The sequence below is a fragment of the Hipposideros armiger genome, unplaced genomic scaffold (assembly GCF_001890085.2).
Source record: "Hipposideros armiger isolate ML-2016 unplaced genomic scaffold, ASM189008v1 scaffold_3, whole genome shotgun sequence".
Classification (NCBI taxonomy): domain Eukaryota; kingdom Metazoa; phylum Chordata; class Mammalia; order Chiroptera; family Hipposideridae; genus Hipposideros; species Hipposideros armiger.
The window spans coordinates 1,719,304-1,741,453 of NW_017731353.1; the positions used below are offsets into that span (position 1 = coordinate 1,719,304).

The 22,150-nt window shown below is 53.0% G+C and overlaps 1 protein-coding gene across 1 annotated transcript in view; it reads left to right on the forward strand.

Annotated features, from left to right (window-relative positions):
- The window catches only part of RALGPS1 (Ral GEF with PH domain and SH3 binding motif 1), a 261,882-nt gene that overhangs the window by 209,760 nt on the left and 29,972 nt on the right, over window positions 1–22,150 (forward strand). The window contains exons 9-12 of the mRNA XM_019641574.1: window positions 738–875; window positions 3,630–3,723; window positions 8,222–8,289; window positions 21,788–21,914. Of these exons, the coding sequence (XP_019497119.1) occupies window positions 738–875; window positions 3,630–3,723; window positions 8,222–8,289; window positions 21,788–21,914 (427 nt within the window). The remainder of the gene's footprint in view (window positions 1–737; window positions 876–3,629; window positions 3,724–8,221; window positions 8,290–21,787; window positions 21,915–22,150) is intronic.

Consider the following 22,150-nt stretch of genomic DNA (forward strand, 5'->3'; position numbering starts at 1 on the left):
CCTGCAGCAAGCCAGTTAGCCAAGAGCTGTGTCTGTGTCGTGCACTCTGCACAGCCAGTTCCCAGCCAGGTGACTTGTCCTGAATTCCCCCTGGGGCGATGCCATGTGGCCATGCCAAAGCTCAACACTGGCCACATAGCAATGTTTTTATATCACACGTTATTTTCTTATTAAGCACCCTCAGGAGAGTGCTCTGTCTAGCCTTAGATTTTATACCAAGGACTGTTGCTTTTTTTATTTCTTCTTTTGTCCCTTAGTTAATTTATGATTTGTGTGTGTGTGTGTGTGTGTGTGTGTGTGTGTACAGAGAGACAGACACACAGCTAAGCGAATAAACAAAAAACTGAATTCAATCCAAATGGTATTCTGCTGGACACGACACCTTAGACCATTAAACTTCATCGGTTGGTGAAAAACACAAGTATTCATTCATCCCTTTTATGTCCTGTTATTTTCCAGTTGGGTTACAGGGAAAAAAACCCTTGTTGCTGGAGAGTGTATGAACCAGAAATACTAAAATCTTGCCAGCATTTATTTTGGTTGTTGCTCAGATGTCTGATTTACAAGTTGAGCGATCTATGTGAAAAATTAGTAGCCAGGATTGGACTTGAAGTCCAAAGAGCGTCTCGGTTTTCCATGTCACCCTTTGTTCCTTCTAGCAGAGCAGTCCTGTTTTGTGCTGTTTTATCTAACTAATGGTGATGCCAACCATCATTAAATATCTTCTTTACTCTTAGGGATCTATCTTCTGGATTTAATCTACATCGATTCTGCATATCCTGCCTCAGGCAGCATCATGGAAAATGAACAAAGATCCAATCAGATGAACAATATTCTCCGAATAATCGCTGATTTACAAGTTTCCTGCAGCTATGGTGAGTACCCCTGATTGTTGGCATTGTGAAATCTTACATCACTGAAATTGGGGTCCACATTATCAGTGAGAAAGCTCTAGAAACCAGGTAGCCCCACATCACTCTTAGTTTTAATACCTTGTGCTGGATACTAAAACATGTGCTAGATCTTTTACACACATTGATCTTAAAGGCTGTGCAAACCAGATGTTACCATCTTTGTATTACAGATGAGGAAGCTGCAGCTGAAAACAGGTTGGTCACTTATCTAAAGTCACACCTGTAGTGAGTGGCAGAACCCAAGTCTGTCTGGCTCCCAAGCCATTCACTCTTGAAGAGCTTGTGGGCTGCTTCTCGTGGTGCTCCTCCAAGTCAATTCAGAACCCAGGCTCTCCCATCTCGTGGCCCTGCCATGTCCCCTGGCCCTAGCGTCCTCCATTGAACTCTACCTCCAGCTGGCAGATCCAGGAAGGGAGAGAATCGCAGGAGTGGGTTTTGTGAGCCAGACCTGCATGTGGTGCTCGTCACTGCTGCTGAGGAAGGCTGGGAAATGGAATCCAGCTGCAGGCCTAGAAGGAAAGGGACATGACATGGTAGACAGCTAGCCAGGCCCTGCCACACGTGACCAGGTCCAAAGCGTGACCGTGATGGTGGGTGTCCGAGCTGGATGGAGGAGATGGTTGTTGGGGATGAGGTCAGGGAGCTGAGAAGTCAGAATGCTGGGTGGGCTGTCCATTTGGGCATTAATTTCACCCAAGATGATGATGGATCTTGAGGTGTGGAGCGCAACTGTGAGCCAGGTGCCCAGGTCCCCCGGGAATTGGTGGAAATGATTGGGGCCAGTCGGCAGATGGCAGCAATGAAGAGGAGAATGGGTGAGAGTTGCAGGAATGTACCTCTGTAGAGCAGGGTTTTCACAAGAGGGTGGAGGAGTACAAGTCTGGAAGCAGTGAAGGGGGACAAGAAAGAGACCAACCCTACCCACAGGACACAGGTGCGAGCAAACCCACAGGACACAGGTGCGAGCAAACCCCAGGACACAGGTGCGAACAAACCCCAGGACACAGGTGCGAGCAAACGCACAGGACACAGGTGTGAGCAAACCCCCAGGACAGGTGTGAGCAAACCCCCAGGACACAGGTGCGAGCAAACCCACAGGACACTGGTGCGAGCAAACCCACAGGACACAGGTGTGAGCAAACCCTCAGGACAGGTGTGAGCAAACCCTCAGGATGGGTGTGAGCAAACCCACAGGAGATAGGTGTGAGCAAGCCCACAGGAGATAGGTATGAGCAAACCAGCAGCTTCCACTTGGGAAGGCCCTGGTGGGTTCACTGAAGCCAAAGGCCCACTCACAAGCCACCCCACAAGCACCCCGGGGTCCAGATTAGCTCTCCTTCTGAGCAGAGGAGCAAGGATGGGACTGTATCCAGTGCAGTCCTCGCCTGCCAAGACCCTTTGCACTCCCAAGTACCTCGACACTTGTTATCCTGCTGGCCAGCAGAGCAGTTACAGACAGAGCTTTGGGGTCAGACAGACTTGGGTTCAATCACAGCTTGGCCCCTTGAAAAGTCACTTTCTTCTCTCAAAGCCTGAGGTTTCTCATCAGTAAACACGGGGGTCACGGTGCGTGCAGAGCCCTGAGCATGCCCCAACATTTCATGAGAGCTCACCCTTACTGTTGTACCTTCACCTGCATCTTCCCCGTCATCGGCTTTGGGAAGCAGGTGTCATTATCCCCATTTCAGAGATGAGAACACTCAGGCACTAGAGAAACAAAATGACCTGTTCAGTATCTCACAGTTAAGGGACAGCCATCCGGTGCTCCTTACATTATCTGGACACACCTCCCTAGAAAGCGAGGGCCCTTCCTCACCCTCTTTTCTGCTGTTTTTCACAACCTCTCCCACTGCCTCCGTGTCTCCTCTGAGCTTGTGCTGTCCCACCCTATGGGGAAAGGCAGAGAGGACAGTGGAGGGTTTTCGGCTCCCTCAGGACTGCAGTGACCATGAACCTCTGCATAGAGCAGCTGATGTCAGTCACTAAGGGAAAGAGATAGTGCAGTGTGGCAGAGGCCTCAGGCGACCTGGGATCAAAACCCAATCCGCCACTTCCCGGTGACATGAGCTTTGCAAGTTGCTATGGCTTTTTCCTCTGTGAAATGGGCATATTATGTCCCCTAAATGAGGCAGGTGCAAAGGTTAAGACAGGTGACTCCTGGATCGCTTGGTACAAAGCCTGGCACAAAACAGGTGCTCCAGTGTCTAGGCCCCTCCCTGTCTTCCCAGGATGCAGCAGCTCCCCCATGGACCAGACACTCCAGCTATGCCAGGTCCTGGGTTGGGCCTCTGCACCAGGCTGGATAGGGTTTGTTCATCCATTCTTGCATTCTTGTCACACAGTGATGGGCAGGCATTGGAGGCGTGCCCAGTTACACCAGGGGAAACCTGTTTTCGGGCATAGACACCTGGCTCTAGTCTGTTCTGGAGGCCAGCTTTCCCCAAAGACCCATCTTCCCCTGGCAAAAGAACTGTGGTGGCCTTGAGGTGTGGTGTCTGTGGCCCAGCCCTCTGGGGGTCACTCCTCAAGGGCAGAACCCAGGCCTGATCACCCCTCTGTGCTTAAGTGCCCAACACAGGGCCTCTTGACAGACTGAATATGTGTCCCAATACCCAAGGAGCATCTAGTGCCAAAATCAGTGATGTGTACACTTCTCATTTGGGGCCTAGAGATGGGGAGAGACTGAAGCTTCTGGATTTTGTCCCCCGTTTGCAGATCACCTCACAACCCTGCCCCATGTGCAAAAGTACCTAAAGTCTGTACGCTACATTGAAGAGCTCCAGAAATTTGTGGAGGACGACAACTACAAGTGAGTGCCCACTGTCGCCTGACCCTTATGGGAACCAGAGTCGCTGCCTGCAGGGCTTACAGAAGCCCCCATGCCCCAGCCACACAAGCACGTGCACACGATGTGACCCCTGACCCACAGAGCCCTCAGCAGTGCAGTCTGAACACCCCCTCCCACCAGCCTCTGCCCCAGGCCCACAGGCGCCATGGTTCTCAGGAAGGTGTTTTGTGAACGCCTCAGCTTGGCTCCCAAATCGCATGGGCGATGTGAACTTGGACTCCACAGCAGTGTGTGGTGCGGGCTTGGTGCTCCAGGTTCTCCCTAGTGACTCCCAGTGCTGGGTACAAGGGCAGCTTTCTAGCCATATCTCCAGGCTAGAAAACAGAGTTTTCTCGAAGAACTTGTTTTGTGAACAAGGCAGCTCCCTGTGGTCCCAGCCTTCTGCCAGATCCTCACTGCCTGGCCCTGGCTCAGGCCCCACCTCCATCCCATGGGACCCTGATGGAGTAATCCTGTTCCCACGAAGACCCCTGTGGGTCCTTGGCCTCGTCTTCCACTCACCCTGCTCTGGCTTTTGGTTCTTCCTTCGTTTGTGGCCCCTGGGAGTTTATCCAGCATTTATGTGCATTTAGAGGGAGAAGGGAGGGTTTTTCATATCAGCTATGTCCGCCATATTGATTGGACGTCCTCTTGGCTCGTTTTGACCTTGAGGTGAACCGAGAGCCTCAGAACCTTTTCCTGTGAGCTGGTATATCAGGGCAAGTCTCAGCCATCTTGGAATTGATCATTTACCCCCTGAATGTCAACTTTACACGTACTCCTTTAAATCTCAACTTATTGGTCGCTTCTGGTGCACCATGATTTCCTTGAATCCTGTTCTCCAGTATGTATTTTTTATCTCTTCCAGTTTTGCATCTGAAAATTTGATCAGCTTGATTACTTGGTCTTCATATAAGTAACTGAAAACTGTAGAGAACTGTGGCCCCTAGAGACACCCCCCCAGGCTACCTGTGATTCACTCATCAGGACCCCAGGAATGGCTGCTCAAGCAACGCCACATCTGCCGGCTCTGCAGCCGAGGTTCTCAGCCCTGTGAACCAGGGTCACCTGGAAGCTTTCTAACAGTCCATGTGTCCAGGGTGGGGCCTGGAAAACTGTAGTTTTTCAAAGCTCCCTAGGTGGTTCTAATGATTGGTTATAACTTGGGGAACATAGACATAATGGCTTCAGTTGTTATCGTGTAATATTTTGTTAAAATAGAATACAATATGAAACTTTGATCTATTACATAATAGTAATAACATAGATGAAGGCCAGAGATTATCATTAAAATTATGTTTCCCACAAACTGAGCTCATTTTACTTACGAAGCATTTGCTGTTCCTAAAAAAAGAACCCTGGCGTGTAAAATGATCCCCACTTAGGTTCTGGGATAATATTTTCCACTCATGTGCCAGTAGAACAATTAAAGAAACAGTAATTTTTCATTAACACTAATATCCCTTAAGGAAAAAAACGGTCTATTAATACTTCTGAACATGAGCTAATCCTTAGACAAGCTGCAGATTGTGGGTAACTACTCCTTTCCTTCTGAAGGATATTGCCCCCCCCCCGCCCCCCAACTTGATGCTAAACAACAGTCAGCCTGGACTTTACAAAGGCCCTTTGTTGTGGCCCAAGAGGCCAAACCCAGGGAGGAAGGCTGCATTCTCCCCCCAGGGCTCCAGGTCCAGACCATTGAGGGGGTCCTTCCCAGGGAGTGGGTCCCTTTCCCGGCTGTGAGTGGCAGAGACAGTCAGGGCTTACAGTTCTGCTGGAGGAACCCACACTCCAGAGCCCAGCTGGAAACTTTGCTCCCCACCCCAAAGGACACAGATGCTTAGCTATTACCTTGATGACTCTGCCCCCATCTGCTTTGGAATTATTGTACCAAGGGGCCCACCCAATGCTTTGTTTTTCTTAGCCTTTAGTCTATTTTATTTTGTTTAAGAAAAATTACCCAAATTCCCACCACCTAGAAAGCATGACCATTAGCAATAAGTGAACATAACTTGGGACTTTTTTTATGCATAGAAAGTGCAAACAGAGATACAACTAGAGAAGGATGGATAGGTGCATGGATGCTAGGAATAGAGTTTATTAAAATTGGATCATGCTACACTTGCTATTTTTAATTAAAAATATTAACTTTAATTTTAATTTAACCAGAAAAAAAGGAACTGGAATAAAACAAGGAATTGCTGCTCTCCAAATAAATATTTTGCCACCACAAGAGATATTATTTCCTAAAAGAGCCTTCTAAGATTAATAAAGGAGGTTAGGAAAACATTAAGAGGATTGAGTCCATACGTTCTGTTTTGTCTGGATTCCATCGTGAACAGGGTCAGTTCACTGTGGTTATGGAAGATGAGAACATTGGCACTCTCCCCCGTCCTTCGCCATCTTCCAGTTTTTCGTTCGTTATATTATTACTACGTAGTCCAAGTTTATAACATACACATCATGTTGAGGAATCATGATTCCTACTGTTTAGTGTTCTTAACCAGATCCAGTTCTTACCACCTGTTGTTTCTCTGCAGCTTCTCCATTCCTGGAGCCTTTATTTGAAATCAGTCCCTTATTTAGCTGGATTCCATCATGAAGTAGGTTTTCACAAACCCTGCAAGCTCTGGATTCTTTCATGCAAGTCCGCAGCTGCCTTGCCGGCTGTGCGCCTTTGCGTCTCTCCCCCAGGACCTGCAGACCCTCGTGGCCTTGCGTTTAGGGAAGCTGCAAGCTAGTCCAATTTTTTCCTCTTGTAAGTGTCGTGTTTTGTTTTCCTGGTGGGTGAAGAATTCCTTCAAGTTCAAAAGCTGAACAGCGGGAATACCTCCTTGTGGGGGGTTCCGTACATACCAAATTTCCCTGGAATATGGTGTTTCTTCATTTCAGAGGAATTCTTTGGGTTTATATCTCTGACTCCTCCTTCTGGGTCATTTCTTGGCTTTTCTTTTTCAGCAATTCCAGGAATCCATATCTTAGACTCTGTGCTTTCCATCCCCATTAGCTCCTTTCTGATGGCTGTAATCTCCACCTTTGTCATCAGCGGTCACTTGGATGACCTTGGGTACTCAGGTATTCACTCGGTCCTTGTTCCCCTAGGTCTCCAGGCTCCCTTTTCATCTTACTCCTTGTGTTATCGTTTTATTTTTTAGGGCTTGTTTTATTCAACCCGCCTTCTGTATGAGTTGTTCTGCTCAAAGCACTTGCGGGGATTTCCCTGTGCTCCTGGGGACTGCCCCCTGGGCTGCACAATTCTCTCTCCTTTTCCTGTGAGAGGATGTTTGCTAGGCTGCCGTGCCAATCCTTTTCATCTGCTCCCGTATGAGCGGCTCCGTCTGGATATCCCATGGCCGTGATAGAGGGAGGCCACACCTGACCTCACTCTCATGTGTGAAGTCAGCTGGTTCTTCTCCTGATGTGCTGTGAGGTCCCTGGGTTCTTAGTCTTTCCCTTGCCTGTTGCCTGGGGGATTGCAGAGCCCAGGCCCCATGGAGGCAAGGAGCAAGCAGCCCAGCTATGGGGGCTCTCTGAAAAGGCCTATATCAGTTAGGGTTTCCTCCGCCCTGTTGGGGCGGTATCCCATTCCAGAAAAGGACACCCTTCAGTGTGAAATCCCCTGCCCCCGTGGAGGCTCCATTCCCATCACAGCATCCTCCATGCTGTCCACCCATCCCCCCCATTTCTGCCCAGCATCTGGAGCCACTCAGAAGAGGGCTAGGTTAGGATGCCCACACAGGCCTCCTAAGACATCTCCGAGGGCAGGACAGCAGCTGTGCCGTGTTACAGCTCCTGGTCTGAAGTTCATGGCTTCCGTCCGTGCCCCTTCCCTTGTTGAGTAGCAGCTGCTCAGTTCATTTATTCCTAAGCTTTCCTAATTCTGTGTTGGTTTTGTTGGGAGAGGGAGAGCCTGGCATCTGGCTCTACTCTGTCATTTTCACCTGGAAGTTCTTAATTGAGGCTTTAAAAAAATAATAATATTGGGGTGCCTATCCTCTTAATGTGCCTATTGCCGTCTGCCTCTCTGGGGGCATCTGAAAAGAACGCCACGTGATGATAAAACCCGGGTTTGGGGTCAGACGCCCTGGGGCTTGTTCCCCTGCCCCTCCACTTGGTGCTCCACTTGGAGAGCTACGCCTGCTCACTATTCCTCAGTTTTCTGACCTATAAGACAGAGATAAGACGCATATCTGGCTCATAGGTTTGGCCTGAGAATGAACATGGGTTCCCAGCCAACGATGGGCCATGATTATTACTCTTTTTACTGTGTCACCCTTACCCATATTTCTTGGTCATGGAAATCCCCTGGGGACTCGGAAGGAAGTGGCTGTGACCTAGAGCAGACCTCGAAGTGTTCCTGGGCTCCATGACCACAACTGTCCTGAGCAGCAGCCCTGTCTCCCAGTTACAAACATACGCGTGCTGAGTGCCCCCCGAGACACCAGAGCCCATCTGACCTTGTGAAAATCTTCATTTTCAGACTGTCGCTCAGAATTGAACCAGGAAGCAGCTCTCCAAGACTAGTCTCCTCCAAAGAAGATCTTGCAGGTACCGTAGCTGCACCATATCGAGTAGCAGCAAACCTGTTACTAGCCCTAACATGGCTGCCAGGGTTGGCCTGGTCTGTGGAGCCAAAGGGTACAGTTCAGTGTGCGGGTTGACAGACTCAGCTATCCCTGTTCATAGCCCTCCCACACCAACCTGCCCAGGCCCCTGGGGGACCCTCTGGGCTGAGGCTCCCTGGAAGAGCCTGAGACTCCAAAGCCCCAAGAGAGGCAAGATCAGAGCCCCAAGTTGGGAGCTTAAACAGGGTAGATAGAGAAAGCCTCAGGATCTTCTCCGGGTCACCTGGACCCTTATCATTAGGCCTGCTGCCTAGGCACGGGTTGACATGCCCTGGAGGGGTACAGGGGATGCCCAGGGTATTTGGTGCCACCAGACACAGAAGGCTTACCTTCCTGTAGCATCTGTTCTGTTCACATATTTGGGGCACACACAGTGTCCCCTAGTGATTAAGGGCCCAGGCTTGGAAGTCAACCCGAGCTATGCTGTTTCCTAGCTTTGTCACTTTACCTCTCTGGTGCCAGTGGCCTCATCCACACAATGGAGGTGGTGTTGTGATGCCTGGGCACGTTCATGCCTGCAGAGCGCGCTGCCATGTGGGCACGTTGTGAAAGGGCTTCATGTTATCACTGTGTCAGTTTCCTCTTATCAGTGTTCCGCAAGCTCTCAGTGACAGGCTGATCGCTGCTGCCACCCAGGGAGGGGCCAGATCAGGGGCGGGGAGCTGACTGTTCCTCCTCCTCCTGGTTTGAGCTTGCGTCACACCAACCTGGGTTCTAGGCCACTGCAGCCATGGACAAGCAACTTCATCCCTCTGAGCCTCGGTTTCCTTACCTGTAAAATGAGGATTAAACATACCTCCATCCCAGGAGTGTTGAGGTGTCAAATGGAAATGATATTCGGAAGGCACTCAAGATAGTCTGACATGTAGTAAGTGGTGAGGAGATGGCTGTTGCAAGCGGCTGCCTGGTGTTGTGCCACCCCAGCCTGCTGACCTGCTCAAGCCACTCTCTCTACTGTCTGGAGCCAGGCCAGCATGGCACTTACATCTCCCGCTGGGCATGGGCCCACAGGCCCCACAGAGGGCAGTGTTGCAGCCTCTCACGAGCCCAGCAAGCAGGGCCTCTGCCCTGACCACCAGGGTTCTCTCCACGCTCCTTTTCTGTTCCAGCCTCTGCTGGCTCCATTGTACAGGCTGGACCCTGCCCCTGGCACCCCCGGGGACCCCGAGTCACTTAGCAGAGGGAGACATTCATTGCTCCACAGAGCCCTAGCCTAAGCTTGATTTTCACCAGGTTCCATGAGCCCAATATTAACATATCATCTGCAGTCTCCCCCCAAATCCACTGCCTTCCACACATGACAGGTGACCCACTAGCAAAGGTGACCAGAAGGAAAGCTCCTGGTGTTGGTCTTGTCTCTGCCTTCATACCTCTGTTTGTCCCTCTCTGTCAGCAGTGTTCCTTTCAGGTGCTCACTCACCTAAACCTGACCATTGGGGGACAGGGGCAGCAATCCTGTCAGAGGGGTGTCAGAAAAAGCAGTAGGATCCTAAAACAATTGTTTGGGGCCACCTAAGGAACAATAGGAAACACTAAGCATTCGAGACTGTTTCTTCAGGAGATAATGCCACAATTCTGGAGCAGAGTGGGCTCACATACAGAAAGCGTTCTGCCCTTCTGCATCTCCTCCAGATTCGTTTGAAGAAGTCCCTGCAGCCAGCCTTATCTGGGTGACACGCCTTAGCAGGATGAGCCACATCTCTGGCCTTCCCCGGGTGCCAAGCAGTCCCCATGGCCACCCTGCCTTTCTACCCTCCTATCAGTGCTGAAGGATTCATATCCCAGCACTCCTTCCTGCCCCAGCCCAGGTCTGGACCAGCAGCTTCCCCCGCATGGCTGGCAGGCTGTTCCAGCAGCCAAACTGCTAAGTGGGGGCCTCAGGGCTGGGCCACTCACCGAGCGCTCGGGCAGGAAAGGAGGAGCTGCATTTGCTTGTGACACTGCCTAGGATGGAAGCCAGCACCCGGAGCTGGCCCCCACCCTGGCCCGGGCTCCTCAAGGGTCAGCCGACTTGCCCACCCCATCTGCCCTCACCTCCAGCTGCTCTGTTGTTCTTTAGCCATGTGAAACCAGCACGCAGCAAGTTAGCCAACCTCCAGCATCAGTCAGAATCCTGGCAGGAAACGGAATTGTCCCCGATGGTTCACATGAAGAGACTTAGTGAAGGTGAAATGGGACAGGAAGAAATACTGCACACAACGAATGGTGTGGCGCCCAGCGCCTCTAGGCCGAAGGACATGGGGGGAAGGTGTGACCGGCTGACTGGCGAGTCTCAGGACTGAGCACCTGAGGGCCAGACGGAACACCCAGTTTCTGCCAAATGCTCACTTTCTGCACCTGTGAAGTGGACACACTAATACCTCCCTCCAGGGTTGTTGTGGGAATTTGCTGAGACTGAGTGTGTAAAACCCAGAGCACCGAACCTGACACAGACGGAACACACTCGTCAAGTGTAACATCCATTATTAGGACAATGATATTATTATCAACACTAGGGTTCCACCAGATGCCACTGCCTCCGGGAAGCCTTTCTGCACCCTACCTCCTCTCCTCCTGGACCCAGCAGGCCCGTCACCCCAGGGCTGGCAATCTAGGGGCTAAATCCACGGCCTCTGTTTTGTATGGGAGCACAGCCACACCCACCCATCGACCTATTGTCTGTGGCCTGTTCACACTCCCGTGGCAGAGCTGAGTGGTTGGGACAAGGATCCTCCAGCCTGCAAAGCCTACAATATTCACGAGCTGGCCTTTTACAGAGAGTTTGCCACCCTGCGGCCCGTCCCACCCTTGCAGCTGTCTGTCCATCTCTGTAGCACTTCCCTCTGTGGTAATCAGACAGTTGTCTGTGCATGTTTGTCCCACATCTGCCTTCCCCACCAGCATGAAGCCCCGGAGGTAAGGACCCACCTGGAGTTCCCAGAGCCTGGCACACAGGCCGCTGGGTAAACACCTGGGCTTGCCTTTCCTGTCCCTTAAGCCCCAGCCTCTGAGCTCCTTGCTGGGCCCTGTGGGCACCTGGCTCTCGAAGGCAGCTCCAGCACAGGCTGACTGCTGACTCCGCACTCCCTCTCAGACAAGTGCTGATGCCAGCAGTTTACATGCAGTGGAGCAAGCCCCGGCTCACAGGAGTGTTTTCCACCAATTTTCCTAACTCCTGGCCGCAGCCCTGGAAGCAGGATGGTAAGGTTTTCATTGATCACCAGAGGGCCCAGGAGCACCTGGAAGGCTTCAGGTTCACCCAGAGAGGTGGCACCCATGGCACAGCCGAGGGGTCCCATGGAGGGCAGGGCCCTAGGGGCAGCTCCAGGGAGGCTTTTCCCCATCTGGCAATTAGCCTGGCTGCATGGCAGGAGCCTGACCAGACCCGGGGACAGGAATGTGCCTCTTGCAGTCCCAGGAATGGGAGGAACGCAGCCTCCCTCAGCTCCTCAGGACGGGGGCATAAGCTACTGCTCTGGGCTCTCTTTCCAGCAGCCAGGCACCTCCACACCTGCCAAGGAAAGCCCCCAAGATGCCTTTATTCCTTCACTCAAGACGTCCATGCCCAGCGCCAGCTGTGAGCCAGGCATTTGCTATGGGCCACGTACCCAGTAGAGCAAAGCCAAGGCCTGCCCTCATGGAGCCGACACGTTAGTGGGGGGCCAGGGGCAGGAGCCACGAGGGGGCGATGTGTTGCACATCAGGGAGCTAGGAGGAAGCCCGTGTGAGCCTCCTTTGCAGCTGCACCCGCTTCTCTAACCAGCTCCCCTGCCTGGGCGTGGGAGACACTGACTGGCATTGGGAGCAGCCCTGGTCCTGGGTCCCTCGGAGCCTTGGTTAATGTCGGAGCCTGTGCCCTCTGTCTCTGCGGTGGTCCCGGCCCCCTCAGAGAGTTGCCCCCACTCTCCACCCCCGGGGAGTGGCTATGCTGGCAGTCCTGCACCAACAAATAGACAGACTGTGAGAAAGGAAATGGAGAAACCTTCTCAGTTTCTGGTCTGTGGAGGAAAAACGGCCAGGAATGCCACGTTTTCAATTTTCCCCCGTATGTAATGTTTAGTTTATATAAATGAACTAATATTTTCCTGGAGAGCAAAAATCATAAAGCGTGTTGACCCCCAGAGAGGGCAAGCCGTGTTTGTGTGTGCCTTGGAACTGGTGAAGACATTTCCAGATTCTGTTAGCCACGCCTCCACGTGGCTTAACCAACTGACAGGTTTTCTCTGCAGAATCCTTGGCAGCAAAGCAAGTCCATGGAAAACCTCAGCCTGTGCCTCGGAGTCCTGTACTCGCACCTTCAGGACTGCGCCCCCTCACACCTTTCTGTCTTCCTTACTCCCTCGCCCAGTGGGTAACAGCCCTGCTTGGAGTCGGGCAGACCCAGCTTCAAAGCCCCGGCTCCTGCACTTAGCTGTGGGATCTTGGGCCATTGGTTAATCCGTCTGAGCCTCAGTTTTCTTATTGGCGAAATGGGACTAGGAATAAATACTTTGCGTTGGCTTCCTTCATAGGGCTGAGGCCATGCCTGAAAATCCCTTAGCGTAGTGCTCGGTGCACACTTACCACTCAGGAATGTTAGCTCGTGGCCCTGACAGATCGGCTCTGATGCCGTCCCGATGGCGGGACAATGGGAGGCAGCCGACAGGGAGCCAGCGGACCCTCACCTCTGCGCGAGCTCACCTCTCATCAGCTATACCAAGACTGTGGCCACATAACAGACACCCAGAGTCTCGTGGCCTGCAACAACCATTTTATTACACATGTACATTCTGTGGGTCAGGAAGCCGGACAGGACACAGCCGGACAGCTTGTCTCTGCTCCACTGTGTCTGGGGCCTCAGCCAGAAAGACTCGAAGACTGAGAGGGACTCGATGGCTGGGGGCTGGAGTCACCTGGACAGGCCTGGGGCTGGCTGCTGGCTGGAGCTGCAGCTGGAGCAGAACACGCATGTCCATCTGGCTTCCATGTGACCAGGGCTTCTTCACTGAATGGCAACTTAGGGTCGTCAGACTCTTGTACGGCAGTGTGCCCCAGACAGGACGTCCCAGGAGCAGTGTGCAGGCTGCATCACAGCATCTGTAAGACCCTCCTTGGAAGTCAGATAGCCTCGCTTCTGCCACACTCTGTAGGTCAAGGCGGTCACCGAGGCCTACCCAGAACCAAGGAGAGGGGACATAGACCCAGCCACTTAACAGGAGCAGAGGCAGAGAAAGTGTGCACATGTTAAAACCACCACACTGCTGGTTCACGGCAGGGAAACGGGCTCAGAGATGATGGTGATGAAGATGATGACAGCTAGCACGTACTGAGCCTGTGCTCTCTGCCAGGAGCTGTGCTAAGCACTTGCCATTGTTCGCTTGGTGACCTTCACACCTACCTACCCTGTGAGGTGGGGGCCAGTATCCTTATTCTCCAGGTGAAGGTTCCTCATCTCATGCATGGAGGAAGGGGGAGAGCCAATTGCTGAGCCCAGGAGTCTGGACTGGTCTCAGCTGGATCCGGCAGAAGAAGCAGGATGCACGTGAGGGCCCAGAGGCCCTGGACTGGGTGCCCACCACCCTTTGCTTCTCTGCAGAGCTGTAAGCACCCCACCCTGGGTGACAGCCTTGGCACATTCATGACTTTCCTATAGACACCTTGAGCCAAACGAGGCCACTATGGTTGAGTAGGAAAAGAGAGCACTCTTTGGGCGAGGGATGAGATGCCTCCTTCCATGTGCTCCTCTCTCCATCCTTTTATATTCTCAGGATGGGTGAGGGGCCCCTGGGTGAGGGGCTCAGGGGCTGGGAAGCCACTTTATGCCCATTCACCCCGGAAGCTCTCATCTGATTTGGTCTTAAAGTCTCTCATCTTAGTCTCCTTATAAGTCAAGGCCAAGCAGAGGAGCCCAGACTCAAGCCCAGTTCTGTCCAGCTCCGCTGCCCTGCTGTGGCCCTGCTCCCCTCATGGCAGCAACGGTGTCCCTGGCATTCCTTGCTGCCTGTGGCCTGGGCATCTGGGCCTTCTGACTCAGAGGAGAAAGCATCTGGGCCTCACCACAGTTGACGGGTGAACTTGGCTCACAATAAGGACCCGTGAGATCTGCATGTACGAGAAACAAAGAAATGTGTGTGAATGTAAAAGGGACCAGCTCCCAGGCTCCACCATGAAACCGGGCCAGGGGAGGGTTTCAATAAAAACAGATTTTCTGTGTAGAGGGGCCATGTCCCAGAGTGCCGAGGGCTCTGGCAGACCCAGGGAGGGCTGAGTCCCTGGTCTGGGAACAGGGCTCTGAGCAGGCGCAGGAAAGAAGCCAAGAGACAGAACCCCTTTCAGGTGGGGTGACAGTACGCCCAGTGCATCAGACACTCAGGGGTACTTTAAGAGCTCCAGATCATGGCAGTGAGGACACAGCAGTGCAGAGGCTGCAGAGCCTGGACCGTGCGCTCCCAGCTCAGCCCGAGGCAGAGGCTAGACTGGAACGCAAGTCTTGTGACTCCCAGTAGTTTCTCCTTTGCCACAGCTGCCTCCCATTAATTTCCGACGTGCGAGACTTGGAAAGCACCCCTGTGAGCAGCAGCGGGGCTGCCAGACTACTTAAATCGGGCAGCGCTGACCCAGGGCAGAACCTCTCGGATGCTGCTGGAAACCCGTGGGAATGAGGCTCCCGTCTCCTGAGCCTCTGCAGCCACGAGCACTACACTGGGCCATGCGGCCACGCCCCAGCTGCCCACCCAGCCCTGCGCTGGGCACCGGGACACAGAGCGGGTGTCTGGTGGGGGAGATGGCCCGTCCACAGGAAGTCACACACATCCTTAGTTACAAATGGGCGGGCGCTGTGACGGAAGGTGCAGGCCACCCAAGAGCAAGTGACAGGAGGCCTCCACGCAGGCGAAGCAGTGACCACCCTCTTTGTAGGAGCTCAGGGCCAGGAACTCTGTGAAGCACTGGGCTCCATCAGTGACAGGCCTCACCGCTATCTGATTTAACCCTCCAAGACGGGGGAAGATCAGCAGTTCTTTCTCTCCGTTTCTCTCTCTTCTCCCGAGAGCAACTTCCAGGGTGAACAGGAGGTCATTTCTGGGGCATTGCAGGCTTGTCTGCTGTTGTCCACAGGGGTGAACAGAAGAGGCCCCTGGCCCCAGGCCATGTTCTGACTGGCTGGCTGACCAAGGTGGCAGAAGAGGCCCCTCCCTCCGGTTTGCTTTCTCTAGAGACCCAGACCAGGGGAAAGGGGACCATTGCTGTGTGTTCAGCCCCAAAGTGGGGTGCTGCCTGCAAAGGGCAGCCTCTGAGAGGGGAGAAGTGACAGTTGAGACGGGGGACTGGAGGACAGGAGAAGCGCGGCGCTTCTGAGACACCTTCCTTTAGAATTACAAATGAAGCACAGGTCATGTAACTTGTGCACCGAAAATGATGCTTTCCTCTAATATTTGTTCTAGTGACCCTGGTTTTGCACTAGCTCCTTTCAGCCTTTCTCCTCCTCATCCTACAAACACTGGTTTCCCTGCGCCTGTCCCAGGCCTTTCCTCTTCTCACTGAGCTTACAGCCCTGGATAATGTCACCCCTGCCTGGGGCTCCACAGACCCCTATGCTGACATGTCCTATACATCTGCCCCCAGCTGCCATCTGTCTCCTGAGCACTGCACCCCTCTACCCATGGCCTCCCCACATCAGTCCCAAACAGCTTCTCATCGGCTTCCCCATGCGTGCTCCCTAAGTGAAGGGCACCAGCCTCCACTGAGGGTTACCCCGAGTCCCCCTCCCACCACACCCCCACCACTGGTCCACCTCCTAGCTACCTCTCGTCCACATCTTTCCCTCCCAGCCTGTGGTCTTGGCCACAGGCACATGCCGTCCAGCCAGAGTGAGCTTCCTGGGCTGTGAATCTCAGCACATTACTGCCCCGCCTAAAACTCTCCACACGTTCCCCTCATTAAACTCTAGGCTCCTCATAGCCCCACAGCTCTGGCCGAGTCCCACCCCGCCCTCACCCCCCGCCACACACACACACACATTCCCCGCCCTCAGCTCTTCAGCCAGGCTGGCTCTGCAGTCCCTCTAGTAGGTTCTGCCACCTCTCATCTTGGGGTCTTTGCACATGTTGCTCCTTCTGCCTGTGCCGCTGCCTCTGCTGGAAATCTTGTGCCAGCCTGGACGTGAGATGCTCCAGGTCCTCTCTGACCTTTCTGTGTCCTCAGATGCACTGCTCCCCAGCTGCTTGCCCAGGAAGCTCCTTACCCCTTCCGGCCTCGGTTCCACATCACAGCATTGAGATAGTAGTGCCTTTGGGGCTGTGTAATGGCAAGGCTTAGATAAGACCCTAAGTACATGTGGCACTTTGTAGATGCTCGTTATCTTGACCACCTCATTATTATCATGGTAGTTACTGCTATTACCAGAGTTAGTATTACAATTCTCCTATCAAAGCACATGTCTGCCCTGGGTGTAATTATCTGGTACTTGCCTCTCTCCCCGACTCGACTGTAAACTCCATGAAGGTGGGACGTCAGCTCTCTAGTTCAGCCTGGCCGTCCAGTACCTGGCCGGAGGCGGGCCCAGGGGCAGGAAACATTCACTGCGGAAAGGAGGGAGGGACACCCTCTTTTCCTCTTCTCAGGCAGGCTGCCAGGTCCGGGCACTGTTCCTGTTTTGTAGATGTAGAATTCAGGCTCAGAGGTGCAAGGTGACTTGCCCAAGTGCACTCAGCCTGCATGTGACAGATACCGGGGGGACCCCAGGCCTGTCTGCCTCTGGATCCTGAGTTCTGTGCTGTTTCCATCCATTGCTCTTAATCCTGCCCGTTCCAAAGCCAGGAGCAGAAGGCCTTGTAGCCTTTTATAATCAATGAGTGGTCCGTTGGGCAGCGTGTTGGTTTCTTGAGAAAAATGTAATGAAAACCAGACTTTTTAACATGATATCTCATTCCCCACAGACTGTCAGTTCTCATATGTTCCAATAAAACTGCTTAAGAAACAGCCACTTAAAGAGCTTTAAAGATTATTCATGGAAAAATTATGCTGAGGAAAAATAGAGCAATCCTCTGAGATAGTCAAGACACATGGTCAGTTTTTCCAGCTGTTCGTGCCATATCGGGCCAGGCCGCAGGGACCACACTCTGCTAAGCCAGGCCAGAGCCCCAGCTCATTATCACCGCCTCCAGCCCTCCCTCCGCCCAGAAGACTGGGAGAAACAAACGTGCCAGCCACCCAGCTCAGAAACTGTCCCAGAAGACACGTGTCCCTGGTGCTGTCACGTGGTGGCCACCTTTGGCTTGGTGGAGCAGGAACGTGAGGCCTTCCAGTAGCAGAGAGTGTCACTTATTGGCATAGAGGCCACCCCAGCCCTAGGTCCCAGCTGAATGGAAATTCTTCTGCTTCGGCGTCAGACCCAGGCTGTTGGTCAACAAGGGGATGGGAGTGGCCAAGACCCAGGAAACCCAGAGCACCACTGGCTCTGACACAGGGCCAGGGAGACCACAGCCACTTCTGCCCGCCCGCGCCCCCTCCAGCTAGGCTGAGGGGCATCTGAGGCCAGGCATGCCTCCCAAGGCTGTCCCAAGCAGAAGAATGGGGGCAGAGCCACTCCTCGTTCTGAAGGGAGAGTCAAGAGCTGAGTGGACGAGACCGAGGGCAAGTCCGGAGGCTTGGGAGAGCCCAAAAGTGGAGATCTGAGCCAGGAGCTCCTGGAGACAGATGGGAAAGGGAGTCCATCAGGAGTGAGCAGGGACAAGGGAGGTACCAGAAGAGCCTCGGAGTGTCCAGCACCCCACCAGCGTGTGACCTGGTGTGCTCCAAGCATCTCTTTAAAATGGCAGTAAAGTACCAACTGCATAGGAGTCAACTGCATAGGACATTGAAGTGTTTATATAAGCCTGGCACACAGTTGGTGTATAAGAGATGTCAGTCCCCTTCACCTTCCCTTTTTCAAGAGCAGCGCCTGGGCCTTATTTTATTCATCACACATTTCCTGGAGGAAGTGCCTCCTTACCAGATCACCTCAAATGTGTCACTGTGTCCCTTCTTCCTTAGATTTTCACTATGCCTGACCTTTGAACTGTAGAGTCCCCCCCACCCCGCCTGATTGTGCTATACCCCTGGTTCAAGTCCTGCATGTAGTAGATATATAAGCCTTGGCTTCCTTACCTGTCAAACAGACTTGCTAAGAGTACCCACGTCATGGACCAAGCGCAGGACCTTCAACCGTAATTCTCAGCATTGTTATTGCTGCGACAACACCAGGGAGTTGAGTTCCAGTCCAAATCCCAGGGGGAGGAGCCATGCCATTTGACCTTTACAAAACGCTTTCTGAACCCAGGGTGGGAGCCAGAGTGACTCAGGCAGAGAGACTGTGATCCTACTGATCAACAAGGCGAATTCCACCCTCTGCATGGATTCACTGATTGAGCAACATGTGCAAAACAAAAACAAAGCAGGATGGCTCCCATTCTTCCTTTTCCTCTGCGGAGCCGCTGCACGAGACGTTTCCTCCAGGACAGAGCTCGCTCTCGCTCCAGAGTTTGCAGCAGGGGTTCTCCCCCAGGGTGAACAGAAAAATCACCAGGCGGGCAATGCCCAGCCCCACCTGAGGCAACGGAATCAGAACCTGCAGGGATGGGCCCGAGACCCTCCATTTCCATACACTCTCCAGAGGGCTCCATACATGCCCTGGTCTGGAATTACAGCCTCAGAGAAGCTGACTGACAGGGTGGAAGCCCTCGCCAGAGAATGCACACACACACACAGCTTCGGTGCAACTTTAGTGCCTCCACACACCCCTCAAAGGCCTTCCATGGACCCTCTCTGGGCTGGTGAGGCCATTCAGCCCAGGCCTCTCTGAGTTCATTACCACCACGCGCCACATAATGACGTTTTGGTCAACGACGGACCGCATATACGACGGTGGTCCCATAGATTATAACGGAGCTGAACAATTCCTGTTGGTACAGTGACGTCATAGCTGTCCTAGCGTCATAGCACCAGGCGTCACTCACGTGTCTGTGGGGATGCTGGGTAAGCCAGCCTGCTCTGGCCATCGTATAAAAGCACAGCACATACAGTTACATGCAGTGCACGGTGCTTAGTAATGATCATAAGTGATTGTGTTACTGCTTTACCTATTTACTATACTATTTATCATTATTTTAGAGTGTACTCTTTCTATTCATGAAGTTGGCTGTACAACCGTGTGCTGTGTCACGCCAGCAGCAGCCTCATACACCCCATGTTTACCGTGTCTGTTGATTGCATCATTTTCTCTTGTCCTTGATTTAATCTCATGCTGTTTTGTACAGTAACGTGCTGCACAGGCTTGTAGCTGAGGAGCCATAGGCTGTACCATGCAGCCTAGGCGTGTAGCAGGCCGTACCATCCTGGCTTGTGTAAGTGCACTCTGTAATGTTCACACAACGATGAACTCGCCCAATGACGCATTTCTCAGAATGATCCCATTGTTAAGGAGCACATGACAGTATTATGAATTGGTCTGTCAGAGCCCTGTTCTTGAGATTCCATGTGCAGGCTGCAGACAGTGTCCCCTATCTCCTACCACCAGGTCAGGTCGCCCAGGCAGCCGCCCCCAGAGACAGTATTGGTGTGTTGAGGCCTCCTTGTTAAGGTTTCTTGGGCCACAAACAGTGATCACTAGGGTCAGATGCCAAAGACTCTAGGAGAAGCCGATGAGTATTCATTGGTTTGGCAAAAATGAGGTCAATGGAAATGTCACTAGCTATGGAAAGCAGAGTTTAGTGACTTGAGGAATGAGTGAGAGGGGCAGCAGCAGAGCAGTGAGGAGTGCAGACCTCTGTTTGTGTTTGAGGCAATGTGCCTTACTGGGAGGAAGGCCTGAGGCCAAGAGGCCTTATTTTACAGAAAATGAGAGACTAGAGTATGTTTATAGGTTGGAGGAAGGGGCCAGAGAGAGAAAGCGAAAGTGATGGAGGGAATTCTCAGAGGAAACAGGTAGGACGGGAGAGGAGAGATTGGTCTCGCAAAGAGGAGGCGGGTCCCACCTCCCCAGGCCAGACAAGAAGGCCGGTGTGGATGGAGGTGCGTGTGGCGATTGCAAGGCTAGTGTGAAAGCAATCAAACCTGGCAACCAAGTGTCCATGGAAGTAGAGTGTGCCATCATTTGAAAGGGAGAGGGTCAATGAGTTGTGCAGGGGGCTTAAGGACAGGAGTGACATTTGGGAATAGTTGTTGGGTAGAACAACGGAGAAAGTTGACCAAGGCCTAGTGAAGGGATTGGTGGTGGGGCCTTGGGGAAAGGCAGGAGAAGGTGTTGGGGGCAGGCAGAAGGGAGAGAAGGGGGTAAGACACAGCTGGGAGCAGGAATTCAGAGCTCAAGGTGATGTGAATTCCCCGCCTCGTGAACCTTCCACCTTCTCAAGTGCCAGAAGGGAGCTAGACTACCTGCAGTGGACAGGCTGGGGATGAGGGTCACTATTTTGACATTAAAAAGTGATGAGCCAAGAGTGCAGGAGGACATGGGACCCTTAGGTCACTTGTGGGCCCACAGCCTCTTGTGGCAGAGGACCTGGAGCCCTGAATGGACCTCACAGGCCCTCCAAGCTAGTCCCTTGATTTGCCGTTTGTTTGATGGGCTCTGCAGGGATTGCAGAAGCCCTGGCCCCCACTTCCGGTGTCCGGCCCAGGCAGCGAAGGCCAGGCTAGCATCTGGGATCACCTCCCTTGAAGACTTCCCTTCCCAAGCCACAGAAATGAAAAGAATACAATAGTGGTTGGGACCACGCCCCTCAATGTATCCTGTGAACGTGGTCGGCATGGATTCTGCCACCGTCTCTGTAGATGGTCCTCAGTGGGATTTGTGTCCCCAACCCCTTGGCTCTGATGACCCGTGACTGGGGCTGAGGAGGATATGGTAATAAGCATAATAAAAACAAGTAGGAGTGCTAACTGAAGTTGCCTCATGACTACAAGGTGAATTATTCCCACTTTTCAGATGAGGAAACTGAAGCTCAGTGAATAAGTTAAGTAGCCTGTCCAAGGTCACCCTGACAGTAACTTTTAGGCCTGGGGTCAGAGCCGCTGCCTACCTAGCTGTGCACTCACCAGTAAATCCTCTGCCTCCCCCGTAAGCTCTCTGTCCCTTTTGCTGAATGTGTGGGTAGAGAAAAGGAAATGGCTGTAGAATGGCACAGGTGTAAGGGAACCAGACCTGGACTCAGATGACGTACTGTTAAGTCTCAACTCTGTCACCCAGCTGGGTGGCCTTGCATAAGTGGTGCCCAGTCAGGGGCACCGTGCACAACAGGCCACTGGTCATCCTAATGGATGTCAGCCCTGGAAGCTAGTTATACTGGAAGTGAGGGGATCAGTGTCTCATAAGTAGGTGGGGCTTGTAAGAGCCTTGTCCCACCTACAACAGCGGCCACATGCCTTACCCCAAGCTCACCTCCTCTGAGCCTCCACAGCCCCCATCACTGCTCTTTCTCTGTTCACAGGCCCCTCCACTGGCTTCAGTTCTGCGAGGTTCAGCCGGCGACCCACCTGTCCTGATGCATCTGTTGCTGGCAGCCTCCCTACACCCCCTGTCCCGAGACACAGGAAGAGCCACAGCTTGGGCAACAAGTGGGTAACGGAGCGGGCCCCCTCAGGCTCTAGAGGGGCTGAGTGGGAGGCCTGGGCTGAAGGACTGCTGGGAGTGCTTGCCCGCTGGGGCCCTCCCACCCCATCTGGGAGTCCTGACCAGTGCTCTTGGCATCCCTGTTCTGTGCTCCCTCCTCAGACTGGCACTGGGTCAGGAAGAGGTGGGGGGAGTGCTGCACAGCACAGTCTAATACTGGTGGGGGATATCGCTGCTGGGG